At 42.2% G+C, this 13,721-nt stretch overlaps 1 protein-coding gene across 1 annotated transcript in view; it reads left to right on the top strand.

Moving 5' to 3' along the window:
* Positions 1-13,721, top strand: part of ankrd13c (ankyrin repeat domain 13C) — a 28,337-nt gene that overhangs the window by 12,456 nt on the left and 2,160 nt on the right. Inside the window, exons 4-10 of the mRNA XM_061078311.1 lie at positions 1,705-1,790; positions 3,661-3,706; positions 5,615-5,681; positions 7,077-7,221; positions 8,499-8,630; positions 9,385-9,546; positions 13,304-13,383. Coding sequence (XP_060934294.1) covers positions 1,705-1,790; positions 3,661-3,706; positions 5,615-5,681; positions 7,077-7,221; positions 8,499-8,630; positions 9,385-9,546; positions 13,304-13,383 — 718 coding nt within the window. The remainder of the gene's footprint in view (positions 1-1,704; positions 1,791-3,660; positions 3,707-5,614; positions 5,682-7,076; positions 7,222-8,498; positions 8,631-9,384; positions 9,547-13,303; positions 13,384-13,721) is intronic.

Here is a 13,721-nt window from a genome sequence, read left to right as displayed (position 1 = left end):
CAGGATTGGTTTCTCGGCCTGTGCTGGACAGGTTGGCCGTGGGCAGATGGTGAGATTGTATTCCATTCCTTATCCCGCTGAGAGGCGGCGAGGATCAGGAGGAGCCCCATTCAGGGCTTGTCTACACTCATTAGGCAGCCGGGCCACAAAGACAGCCCTCGTCCTCCACTTGTGTCTGCGTCAACTGCCACGTGTGTCATCATGTGTATTAGTGTTTGTGTGTGTGTTTGTGTGTGCATTGTGTTCTCATTTGGCCCTGTTTCACCCCTGCCCCCTCCACTCCACCTTGTGTGGAGCACCGGTCACACCATGTGAACAACATGTTTGTGTGTGTTGACTGACCACGTGGACATTAAGCCGCACAGGGGGTAGTTAGGCTGCTGATGATGCCATATGTCCACTGTTGCTTTTCATGCTAATAAAACAGAGGGCGGTCTGAGTGTCACAAGCCAAATATTTTCTTTTTTCAACACTGTTTCCATGAGTTTTGCAAGTGGTTATTTAATCCCCTTCCTGGCGCCATAAAACCACCACAGTTATGTCGATGGGCTGCTGATGCTCCCATTCCACTTATATACAGCAAATGACATTTAAATAAATGCTTACATTAACAAGCAGGGCTCCTGCAGCCACCGGGCACAAGAGATGTGATGGCTTGTTAATGTAGCCCATCACGGTTAAGAGCCTGCTTGGAGTGTGTCTCTCCCAGGTCATTGAGGAGTTATGGGGGCAGCTTATTAGCAGGCAGCTCCGTGTCTGCCAGGCACGTTCCCTTTGAACTTCCTGGAATGGTTTAATCCCTGCAGGTGGTGCGCAGGGATTGGTCGGACGCTGCTCGGAGGGCCCCATGTGGCTGCAGGAAGTCAATATAGCTCGGAACCATAAGTCACATATACATTAAAGTGCGTGCTCTTTGCTTTTTGCTTGATTCACTGTCGGATGGATTTGCATAAAGAGGCAGCGAGTTTTACATTAATACACACAAGATGGTTTATTATCTCCCTGAGCATGTTGCTGACATGTGTTAGCGGAGCATGTGTTGTGACAAAATCTGGACCACTTCTGTACGGTCCTACATCAATGCTGCATTACTGTTGCCACTGTGAAAATGGATTTATTTTGTTATTATATTAGGTCACATTTTAACTGTGCATGCTCCACCTTTACATTTAAACAAAAAAAGCTCCTTTTTTCTCTCACAATATATTTAAGTGTATATCAAAATGTATACAGCAATGAACAAAAAATGAAAATAAATGATATCCTTCATACACCAAGAAAGCTTCTTAATGTAAGAGTGCAGCTGTCTTCAAAGTTAAGACAAGCTCTGTGTTTTAGAAACATTTTAAACATGTCTTCTTTCTCAACCAGTTAATCCTGATTTGAGGAGAGTCATACTTTCCTGCCACGTAGAGAAGGAGCATTTCCATTTGGCATAACAGCAACATGGCAGAGGAATTACTTTTTGAATATAGTGACTAAATGTTCTTCTTGGAGTGAGTTATTTCTAGGGATCAGATTCAAAACGACAAAAGGTGATTAACAGTCAGCTGTTATGGGAACTAACACTTGTCTCCACTTGTGAATCATTTTTCCCTCCAGACGCTCGTCAGTCACACAGCAGGGAGCTTCCTGTTTGTTGATGGGTTTGGACTCACTTGTGCTTTTTCTTCATCTGTGTTTGTCTTTTTTGTTCGTCTCCAGTCACGGCGCTGCTGAGGAAGCTGAAGCAACAGTCCAGAGAGACTGTGGAGGACAAGAGGCCCAAGCTGCTGAAAGCCTTGAAAGAGGTTTGTTAATCTTATTTGTCTGATCTGTTCTCTCTGATGATGCTGCCCCTGATGTTTTGGTGTCTTGAGTCTTTTTACATCTCCGTTCTGCCTCTTGTACCCCGTTTACACCAGAATCCACATGGGTATACCCAGGTTTTTTTTAAACACGGGTAAACTTCCCCATAAAAGGCTAGACTCCCATTGCTAGGAGAGGAGTTTGCCCTTCTGTTCTCTGGTGGGTCACGGTCGATGTCACAACGTGTCGTGAAGCACAGCACACAACAGAACAAACAAAATGGAGATCAGCGACAGTCTTACAATGATTACACTTCTATATCTTTTACTTCAGTCCCTCTTTCGAACCCAAAGGCGACTGAATGATTTTAGATCGCTCGCAATTTTTTTTCCAAGATGTGAAAAGTTAATAACTTCAAAAAACTTCATTGCTATTGATGTGCCAATGCCTGGAATTTCAATGCGCGCCATGTAATTGTGAGAGAGAAAGTGCAGTGTCAGTGCCTATAGTCTATACTGCCACAATAAAGAAGAAGAAATTAGCAGGTTCAACCGGGTGTCATGTTTCCATCACGGCTGATCAGAGCTGGAGCCGATAAAGAACCGTGTCTACTACAGAGTCCTTTGACCCAGAGGTGAAAGCCAATTGTATCCATTCTCACTGCTGACAAATCCAGGTGTTAGGGGATGTTCTTGTCACGTTAAAACCAAATAAACACACAAAGAGACTTAAATATACAAATTTCACACTCACAGATCCACAATCATTGTTCCCAGACCACAATGAAGAGTGATTGTCCTCACAATGAATTGAAGCCAAGAGGGACACACAATCACTCACAATGGCCCCATACACGCCTGGTTTAAACATGTGTTTTTTTGTGATCCGATCACAAGTGGACAGCTGTGAGTGCGCACGTTCACACCTGACACTTAAAGGTGGCCCTACATGTGTCTTGTGATTGGATCTCATATCGGATCCCACCTTCCGGCTTCATACAAACAAACATTCATGTCATTTCTGTTGATCAAATAATGATAATAATAATAACTTGAATTTATATATATATATATGTTTATAGCAGTTTTTGTACGGGGCCATTTACAACGAGTCAGAGATGTGCTTGTTCAGGGTTAATGAAGCCTCACTGTGCCTTTGTGTGACCTCACATGCACACATACACTGCAATGTAAGCACACACAGACATGACTATCAGAGCCACAATTATCCCTCTGGATTTGTTGTGTCTGGCTGACATGATGACGCACAGGCTTCACACAGACACAGTAAACATTTAGTCATCTACAGGCTGACGTACTTTATCTACATCTTTGAGCTTCGCCACACGAGAGCCCTTTTGTTATAGTCTCGCTGCTGATATCAGGTTATTGACTCTGTAGGTGTAATCATCTGGTGATTGTTTGCTCTGTCGGCCTGAGTGAGGGATAGATTGAGACCACCAGGTTGGTTCTGCAAGATTTCTTTTTGTAAAATGAGACTAGTTTCTCCAACGCAAAGACGATGAATAGTTATTCCACTCCATTGAGCACCTTGGCGGACCTCCACTGTTGTTCAGAGGTGTTAAAACCACTTCAGTTAGCCACACTGTTGCCCTGGGTGACATGTTCTCATTACAATGAACATGGTCACCGATTATTTTCAGTCACTTCTTCATACGCCCTCCCGGCACTGTCAAAACTTACTGGGCTGAAAAGTTAGATTAATACGCAGCTGAAATTAGTCCCAAAATAATACAGTGTTTAATCCTTTCGTTGAATTTATCGACAATAAGACCTGAATCTGTCTTTCTGTGAATAGCTTTGTGTTTTGACTCGTATAGTTTAACCAGTGATTTTCTATCTTCATTTGCAGCTTGGTGACTTTTACTTGGAGCTTCACTGGGACTTCCAAAGTTGGGGTGAGTCAAGTTCCACAATCTGCTGCCCCATAATATTTATGTTAACATAAAAATGTAATCTCAGTTTCACAAACATAATAAATTATGTTTGTGAAACTGAGATTAAATTTGTAACCACATGTCCTGAGTTAAGGTGTCGTCTGGAACTCAGAGGACTGACACACTATAGTCAGTAAAATATGATGAGGTCAGAGTTTTCACCTTGTGCTCTGAGGTCCGCTGCTGGAGTCAAGTTACTCCTCCTTCTGGGAATGAGCTGACATACCATCCTCTCATGTGGATGTGAGTGTCCATTTATGCTTTGTCAGGGATATCTGCCAGCACCAGGAGCAGAATGTGTTCTCCAGCTGCCACCACTACTAAACAATGCAGGGCCTTGTATATGGTAATGAAGGATATTGTATGAGAGTTTAATAAATGTATCTAATGGTGCTGGTGTAGGAGCTTTTGCTTTGTCAGCAGAAGTCTGGTCTGAGCCCGGGTTGAATTCTGTGTTTACCGCAGTGTCTTTGTGAATTATTGACAAGGTGGGCAAGATTATGTAATGGTCGCGTGATGGGAACTATATGTTCGCTGGTTGCATAACTGTGTGTGTGTACTAGAATTAGTTTTTACTAATTTTACTTAAAAGCAAAGCTTTTAAGTAAAAGCTTTGCTGTAGAGACAGACATTGAGATTATTTTTGTGGGTTACAGAACTGCAGAGTTACTATTTTCCACATTGTGTTATTTTTTTCACCTCATCACTCGACTCTTCAAAAGTAAAAACAGGAATATCATGTTGACACTTATTCAAGTATTCAGACAAAGCACCTTTGGCAGTGATTATAGTCCTGAACCTGCTAATATGACACAACAAGCTCTGCTCACCTGGATTTGGAGATATTCTGTCGTTCTTCTCTGCAGATTCTCTAAAGCTCTCTAGAGATGTTTAATTTGGTTCATGTCAGGTGTCTGGTTAGACCACTCGAGGTAATTTACTGAGTTGTGCCAAAGCCTGTGTTTGACTGTGTGTCCAGGGTCATTGTTCAGTTGGAGGATGAACCTTTGGACCAGTATGAGGTCCTGAACACTCAGGACCAGGTTTTCATTAAGGATATCTCTGTACTTTGTTCTGCACCCTTCCCTCAATCCTGATGAACCCCCCAGTCCCTGACCCCGAAACCCCCCCCCCCACGGCATGAAGCCACCAGCATGTTTCACAGTTGGGATTAAATGGTCAGGAGATGGTTTCCTCCAGGCGAGACTCAAATAATGTCCGATCGATTAAATTCGTCATAGGTGGACTTCGATCAAGTGTAAAAACATGTCAAAGATCTTTGAGAGAAAAGAATATTTCAGTTTTTCCTTTTCAATAAATTCTTTGTCATTAGGAGCGTTGTGTGCAGATTTATAAATAAAATATTTAAATGGTTTAAGTTTGAGGCATCAACGTGAAAAGGGTTGTAAAATAAAATAGGTGACGGGGTCTGAATATTTAGTGAATGAGAAGAATCATGTTTAAACCAACACGTCTCATGGATCCGTGCTCACATCGCTTGAGGGATTTCTGGCTTGGTGCCGTTCAGGCCTGATCAGACCAACAGGCCTGTTTTATTCTGCTGGGTAGAAGAAGCCAGTGTTTTCTGTTATTTTTTACAATGCAGCCACAGAACTTTACTAGACTTTTAAACTCCCACTTAATTTTGTGCAACTGAAACAGCAAAGGAAAATGAAGCCTCTTGCTCCAGTGACTTAAAGCCTGGGGGGAGCTCTGAGTTATTAAATATTAAGCCACATAACTAGACATGCACATGGTCTATATGCTACTGAAGCTTTGAAGTGGTCGCCTTCATTATTGAGTGAAGTTTCTAAATCGAGGCCCCTCCAAGATGTATGACACGTTTAACTGAATCTTTTAATGTTGCAGTGCCTCTGCTCTCCAGAATCCTGCCTTCAGACGCCTGTAAGATCTACAAGCAGGGCATCAACATCAGGCAAGTCCTCTCCACAAATGGAATGCATACATGTCAAATATGTGGTAATTAAATTAGCTTTGGAACATTATATGCTATTGAGTTTGTATGAAAGTAGACAAGGAGCAGCTTAGTGGAAACGGCATTGAAATAAACTGCAATTCCTTAAGAAAACCTTCAATCGAGGCACTTAGTTACCTTATGGTTCAGAATGTTTCTGCCATATCATGCAGCACACAACCCATCATCTATTCCTTCTCTCTCTGCCTCTCATTTCATCTCCTCAGTCCAGTTTGCTTAACTTGAGTGTGAGATAGACTAAAACAATTAGAGCCTCATAGATCTGTAGAGGACGCAGACGAAGATGTCAACTCAGAAAGGCGAGATGCAAGATCTTTTGACAATAAAGGCAGATGCCGCTGTCAATAAAAAATATACAGCAGAATTTATACGTCACGTCCTGCCTCAGCAGCGACCCTCACCGGAGCGTGCCGGACATTTTCCTCTTGTTGTAAACGGTCCTGTCACGGACAATCTCCTGCATTGTTCCTCATAATTGAAAGACAAACTCCGGAAAATATCCAGACCCTTAACACAAAACTGTTAAAGTGTTGCTGAGCTTACAACAAAGTGCCATCAGCAAAACTCCAATGCAGCTGACACACACACACACACACAAAACAATGAAGCAATAGCAGGAATCCACAATGCTTTGGTATAAGGCCACATCTGTAGCATATGCACAGTTATTAACCCACTGCTCAGTGTACTATAAGTTATTCTTGTTTGCTTGACAGACAAGGGCAGGCCCTTATCTAGCACATACGCACATGCTTCTATATCTGGGCTCCACAACATATCAACGGAATCTATTTGAAGAAAAAATTCAGTTTGCGTGAGATGGCCTTGATGTGGAGCTCGTCGTTACTCAGAATCTGCTCCTGTCTGATTTGGTATTCATAATGCCCTCTGATTATCCTGGGGTTAAGAAGATGGTGAAGGAACTGTCACCCTGAGCTAATCTACTTTCTCGTGCTACAGTGTGTCAACCCGTCACATTGACTCCTAGCACCCAACACTTTGTTTCTGCTCTTCAAAAGATGAATGTTTTTCTTTCTGCCATATTTGACTCCAGGACTTCCCATTCTGACAAATTTTTTTTTTTTAAGACTCTTGATATGTTGGTTTCCCGTGGCAACGATTAGCATACACAACGGCTCTCATCTTTCAGAGCAATGGTGTGAGAGGTTTTCTTCCGCTCACACTCTTTCACAGTGTCTCCTGCAGAGTTAGATGTGACTAACAGTAAACTCAGTTTAGCTCCTCTGCTGTCATCTTCTGGTTACTTCTCCTGTTTTCTCCTTTCATATTTCCGAAGTTCTCATACTAAACTAAATAAAATGTGTGTGTGTGTAGACTGGACACCACCCTGATAGACTTCACGGACATGAAGTGCCAGCGCGGTGACCTCAGCTTCATCTTCAATGGAAACGCCATCCCCTCCGAGTCTTTTGTCGTGCTGGACAATGAACAGAAGGTTTTCCAGCGGATACACCATGAGGTGTGTGAGACCCACACAGATATGAGTGTGAAAGTATAAAGCCTAATTCAGGGTTCGTACGGTCATGGAAAACCTGGAAAAGTCATGGAATTTTAAAATGTGTTTTTCCAGGCCTGGAAAAGTCATTGAAAAAAATAATTTCCCAAAAGTTTTGGAAAAGTCATGGAAATTTGTTATATTCTTATTTTCATGTCGTTCGTTTTAGGGATGGGCATAAATACTCGACTATTGATTAATTGATCATTAAGAATTTCATTGATGACATGTTTTCATCGATAAACTATTCATGTTCGCTATGTGGCAGGAGGTCGGAATATCCGAGTTGCCCTGAACGCAGCACAGCGAGGCTGTTAGCAGCTGGAGGAAGCAGCCCGGAGTTAAGCCTCCGCGGCTCGGCTTCATGTCCGCACACGGACCCTCAGTCCACGCGGAGGGTAACCCGGACAGACCCGGGTCTGGGTGAGGGGTTCCGGGAGTGAGGGCGTTACAACGACCGGACTGAGAGGCCGAGAGCCGTCATATCGAGCTAGCTCTCAGCGGCTAGCTGCTCTCTCAGCGTGGCTTAGGAGGACAGCAGCGCTTATTTACAAGTGCAACATTGAACGGATCCTGTTTAACTGCAACAAGAGTTGTTAATCTTGTAATAAAGATCTCAATGAGGAAACACGCTGTTTTTTCTATTTTCACTGCATTTTAATATAGGCTATAAATAGTGATATAAATAAAATATGAATGATTAATCGAAAAATCGATCGTTAATTCTTCCGACGATCGATTAAGACAATTTAATCGAATGCCCATCCCTAGTTCATTTACGCTGAGTTTTAAGTAATTCATACATTTTTAAAGAAATATGCTCAAAATATAAGCAGGCATACTTTGGTTTGTGTCATTTAATATGTGCTGTATGCCTTGGAATTCTCATTGTTAGTTTGAATACTACATTTTGTCACTTTTTCACGTATACACCGAGATTTCACGCAATGTTCGGTCATGGAAATTTGGTTTAAAGTCATGGAAAAGTCATGGAAATCCATTGGTCAAAATGTGTATGAACCCTGCTAATTTACACAGTGAACATTACAACACTTATTTACAGTTATGGATAGTGATTGTTATTACTGATTAACCTGCTGATATCTGTCTCAATTTATCGTTTTGTCTGATAAATGTCAAATACATTTTCCTACAGCCGTATTCATATATATCTTGTTTTGATGTGTTCTGTCTTTTAATAGTTTTCTGCTTGTATTGATGCTCATGTTGTGTAACTTCAGGAGTCCGAGATGGAGACGGAGGAGGAAGTGGACATCCTGATGAGCAGCGACGTTTACTCTGCCACACTCTCCACCAAGTCCATCACGTTCTCCAGGGCGCAGTCTGGCTGGCTGTTCAGAGAAGACAAGACGGTCGGTGTCATGTTATTGTTCTCTGTCGTTAGCGTGACATTCATTGTCAGATTATAATTGTTATTCCCACTGCCACCGCTTTCCCAAACGCTGCTCCGGGTCACAGGGTCTCACCAGCTCCAGGAATTGCTGGAATCTTCAGTAGCTTTTCCCAGACACAAAGTTGGAAATTTGATTAATTCTTTGGGAAATGCAGGAAATGGACGGGGCTCAGTACACAGATTTCTATCAGCGTGTAATGTACACAATATGTTATGCTTTAAGTAAACCAGACAGTTGACCCCTGGACCTGTATCTTCTCTGACCTGAAAAAAAATCAAACAAACAAAGACTGATAGAATATTTAAGGCCATGAAAGGTCTTGAATGGAAAACCAAAGAAACCCTTATCGTTTACTCTTTCTTAACTGCTCTCCATTTTGTTTTACTTTGCTTGATGTGTAAATGTTGTTTTTCTGGGTCTTCTCACTTTTTTACCTTGAACTCCATCCACTTTCTTGATCATATTTCCTGTGCTTCAGACCCACACCAGGCAGGAAAAGACAGTAAATGAATTGGGGTAGCACAGTGATAACCCCAGGAAGGAACCGCAGGTGATAGGCTCAGGGTTAAAAACAACACAGACAGGGTTAGGGAGACACGGAGGCGGTGAAAGAGATATGTGGAAATTGCTCCTTTGTCCTTTTGACGTGTGTTTAAAAGGGAAATTGGCGGCTCAGCGGGGGGACTTATCTCACTGTTTCTTCTATCTCAAGGAGCGCGTGGGAAATTTCCTGGCAGATTTCTACTCCGTGAACGGCCTGGTCCTCGAGTCCAGGAAGAGACGGGAGCATCTGAGCGAGGAGGACATCTTGAGGAACAAAGCCATCATGGAGAGCCTGAGCAAAGGAGGGAACCTCGTAGAGCAGAACTTTGAGGTGAGTCGGGATGATTCTCACTGGTCGACTCAGTAGAGCGACAGAGTAAACAGTCGCGTTTACAGCATCTGTCCACAGCGGGCGTGTGGTGCTACAGAGCCAAACCATAATTACACACGATTGCGTAAAGATAAGTGGGGTTATGGGGCCATCTTGAGCACGGAATCCGCAAACTCCCTCAAACGTGTACACACACACACACACAAACACATATATTTTTAATGTTGGCTATGGGGTGTTTCTGTCTGACCACGTCTGTAACTTTCCAAAACAACGATCCAACGATGTGCCAGCTGTGCAGAGGTCAGAGAGGATTCAACGGTTGAACTTCTCTGTTGCTCTGTTTTCCTTTTGTTACACAACTTCTTCTATCTCCTAAAAACTCTATTTTGTCCAAGGAATCAAAACTATCTCCCTCTTTTAGTGACAGCTGGATTTTAACTCCATAATCACTTTGGACCTTTTTGACCAAAAGGTTGAATGAATTATGGAACAAGTGGGAAGGACAAGCATCTGTATGTATTGTCTGCTTTTTGCGTTTTCTGATATGAAAACTTTTATTTACAGAATAAACAAAAAATACCAATCACTGATATATTGGAAGTTTTTTACTCCCTTAATATTAATACATTGATCCTCAAAAACCCATATAAGCGGATTTCTACAAATGAGACCAGTGTCAGATGAAGATTAATCTACACACAGTCATTCTGTTGTGTTTATTTAATGTTGTGTGACTGATGTTTGGGTTTAATGAAGGAAGGAAAAGTAAAATTATGCTGAAATGATAAAATAAGTAACTCCTGTCTCTCTTATTCTCTAGTTGGGAAACTACTTTGTTTTTAATGTTTATGCACCAGAATAAATGTTTTGTCTTTCAGCCTTAATATTAATTCCAGTGATTTCCACTACTTCCTTGTTTTTATGAATGACAAATGACCGATCAGCTGCACTCAGTCCTGTGTACTTCATCCCATAAACCAACAAAAAGTACGACAGGATTTTTAACTTAAACTACCACACAAACGTTTAGTTCCTGGTTCCACTGGTTTAAATACAGGTTTAGATGTTTTCTCGGGGAACAATGATGATTACAGTGCAGATAGAACAACTAGTCGGGTCACAGTTTTCCCTTTGGTTAAACATCCTGTTTACCTATACCTCCTGCAGCGTAACCACCAGTCCAGTCCTGAAACTGTCCTGTCCCGCTGGAACCTTGGGGTAGGACATAAGTCTCAGAAAAAATCCAATCCACCTCCCACCACCTCCCTGCTGTATGTGTTCAAAGATCAATCCTGTAGAAACAGCACGGCCCCTCGACTCTATCAATCCATTTTGCATGGTTTATTGAAAAATTCCAGTCTCATTCCCCCACTGTTGTTTCTTCAATGTCTCCAACATGAGAGACGCTGCTCCGGTCACTTCTGTTATGAGGGAGGTTTGCTCCCCTCCTCATCCACTTTGCATGGAATCGAGTGCCCAGCACTGCCACCTTGTGGTGAAAACGACAAACCGGCACCTTGTTCACGGGGACGATCCTCCGGCCTATCACCCCCCCCCCCCCCCCACGACCCTCACCTCACTGCAGTATGTTCCAGAGTTTGCTTAGCCCTTGTCCACACACACGGAGCATAAAGCTTTGTGAAGACAAAGCCTCCAAACACTCCACCGATGCTTTTTAACTGCTCGCCTGTGTTTTTGTCGACACTCCCTTGTTTCCGTGCTGGGCTTTGTCTCATCCCAGTATGATATGATGTGTGTCAGTCTATCCGTGAAGATCTGAACCAGACTCTACTCATGTCTAAAGTAAAAAGCTGTGTTTTAGGTTGCCTTGCTGTCAGTGTGGAAATAACTTCTCCCTCAACACTGATGGAAAACGATCCATGGACGGGGGTGAGGGGGGGATAAGCAGCTGCCGTGACGTGGCTGTGTTTACCACAGAGAGGGCCAGCGGGTCAGCTCTGTGCCTGGCGACACAGGGAAGCGTGGGGAGGCTTTTCAACTGGGGCTTGACACTATTGATCTCACGGATGAAGGCTAAAACCCCTGGTGCCATGGAATGATGGAGGGGGGAGCGGGAAGCAGCATACCAGCGTACCAGGGCCTCCGCGGCCTGTGTGTTCTCTGCCCTCGTCACAACAACACGCCAGAGCTGATACGCACAGTGTGAGAGGGAGCACCTGACCAAGCTGCTGAGGAGGAGAAAATCAACCAAACCTCTCTGTGATGGCTGCACTGTTGTTGGAAATGATGGGGACATGATTGTCCCCGGTGTTTTTCTCACCTCAGACGACTGACTCTTGGCTCAGGCCGGGGTCTCGTCACTCGCCGCATTTCCCCACATTATTCTGCCCTAGTTGAGTTGTTTAACCACAGAGGACAGGTCAGCTGGCCTCATTCTCTATTTCTTTCATTTTTTAAATGAACGGTAGTTTTCATGGGAAAGTGGATAGAGCTCATCCCAGGTCAGGGTCAGCAAGGAGAGATCGTCCAATCTGAAAATAAACTGACATAGGAGGCAGAGTTGAGATCGTTTTCCACAGAAAGTTGAAATGATGGATTTGTTTTGGAGAGAGTTTTCTTTAATGCTGCTTTGCTGCTGGATGAATCTGTGGATTAGGGCGTGACCAATTTATCGGTTGGCCGACGTGAGCCTCTCACAAACATATCAGCATCGGTATTTATGACAGCCAATATGAAAACTTATACTTTACACAACAAACAAAGGAAAATTTATATTTTTTAAAGGAAATATTAACAATAAGTTATATATATTTGGTTGAATTATTGTTTCCTTTTATTCTTAGCTTTTTCTAAAAAGGTAGATTTCAGAAGTTATTAAGTTGAATTTGAAAAAAGGTCAAATTAAATATAATAATTAAAAAATAAGTTGCACAGGATTATGAAAGCCTTTCATTTAATTGTACATATATTTTATATATTTCATTCAGATAATTCTGATTTGTATTTTCATCACTTCAAAGTACATCTTGCATTGATAGTAGATAAAACTAACCCTGCTGTAAATTATATATATATATATATTACATTTGTATCTTTATATCAACGTGTGAATCTTTCAGAATTGTACTTAATACATCGTTGGTGGTTAACTGCATCTAACAGGATGTTATGTCCTTGATAGATCATGATGTTAAACACAGATGATCATATGAGTGCTTTTATTTTGTTACTTCCTGTGGTCTTTGTCCATTCATCTGTTTGTCCACCATCAGCATCCAGTCCTCCAGCCACAGATACAAATCTTACATTAGCGTGTACGAAAGAACTCATTCTTACAGAGGCACACTACTTCTACTACTTTTATTTGTCACTGTTGCATTTGTAGAGTCTAAATGCCCCAAAATCAGTATAAACACTGGTGTTCAGGAGGAAAAGGTCAGAAAGTTGGATCAGAATTCACATCCCATGTTCAGTGTTTGACTGTTGGTGGTATATGTGTTTCACTGTGAGGCTGACCGGGATAAACTGGTTTTACTGATCCACTGGGGCCCTCTAGTGTCCTGTGCTTTGCTCTGTGGAAATACATACAAAAACACAAGAATAATGTATTAAAAGATTTTTCATGAATCAAGATCCCCAAGTTGACAGCTCACAGGTTCACAGCCTGTTTCAAGATCATAGATATTATAAAGTCAGAGTAAGATGGTGTTTCTGTGACTGGGGAAACTTTATCAGATGTTTCATCTGAAATCTGAATTCAACCTGTTTTATTTTGTTTGTCTCTGCTTCTCAGCCCGTGAGGAGACAATCTCTAACCCCCCCATCACCCAACACTATATCCTGGGAGGAATACATCAGTTCTGACAATGGAAGGTAGGTTTCTGAACACATGAAGATTCCACTTGTATTTTTGACAGAGTAACTGTAAATTACAGATGCAGTAGTGGCCTGATGACTTAATATGTTTAATGAAAAGAAAAACTGGGGTGTAACTCGTAATTTTGATACACGACAATGTCATTTTACACACATGCTGCATGTCTCTGATAATGTAACTGCGATATTCTGGTTTGATGAAGTTCATGTTGGTAAGTGTTCAGTAGGGGTGGGAATTGGTAAAAATGTGACGATTCAATAGTATTGCGATATTTGGGCCACGATTCAATAGTATTGCGATTCTGCAATATATTGCGGTACTGCAAGTATTGCGA

This window comes from Limanda limanda, chromosome 9, assembly GCF_963576545.1.
Source record: "Limanda limanda chromosome 9, fLimLim1.1, whole genome shotgun sequence".
Classification (NCBI taxonomy): domain Eukaryota; kingdom Metazoa; phylum Chordata; class Actinopteri; order Pleuronectiformes; family Pleuronectidae; genus Limanda; species Limanda limanda.
Note: the sequence above shows the minus strand (reverse complement) of the source record. Positions and strands in the feature narration are given on the sequence as shown.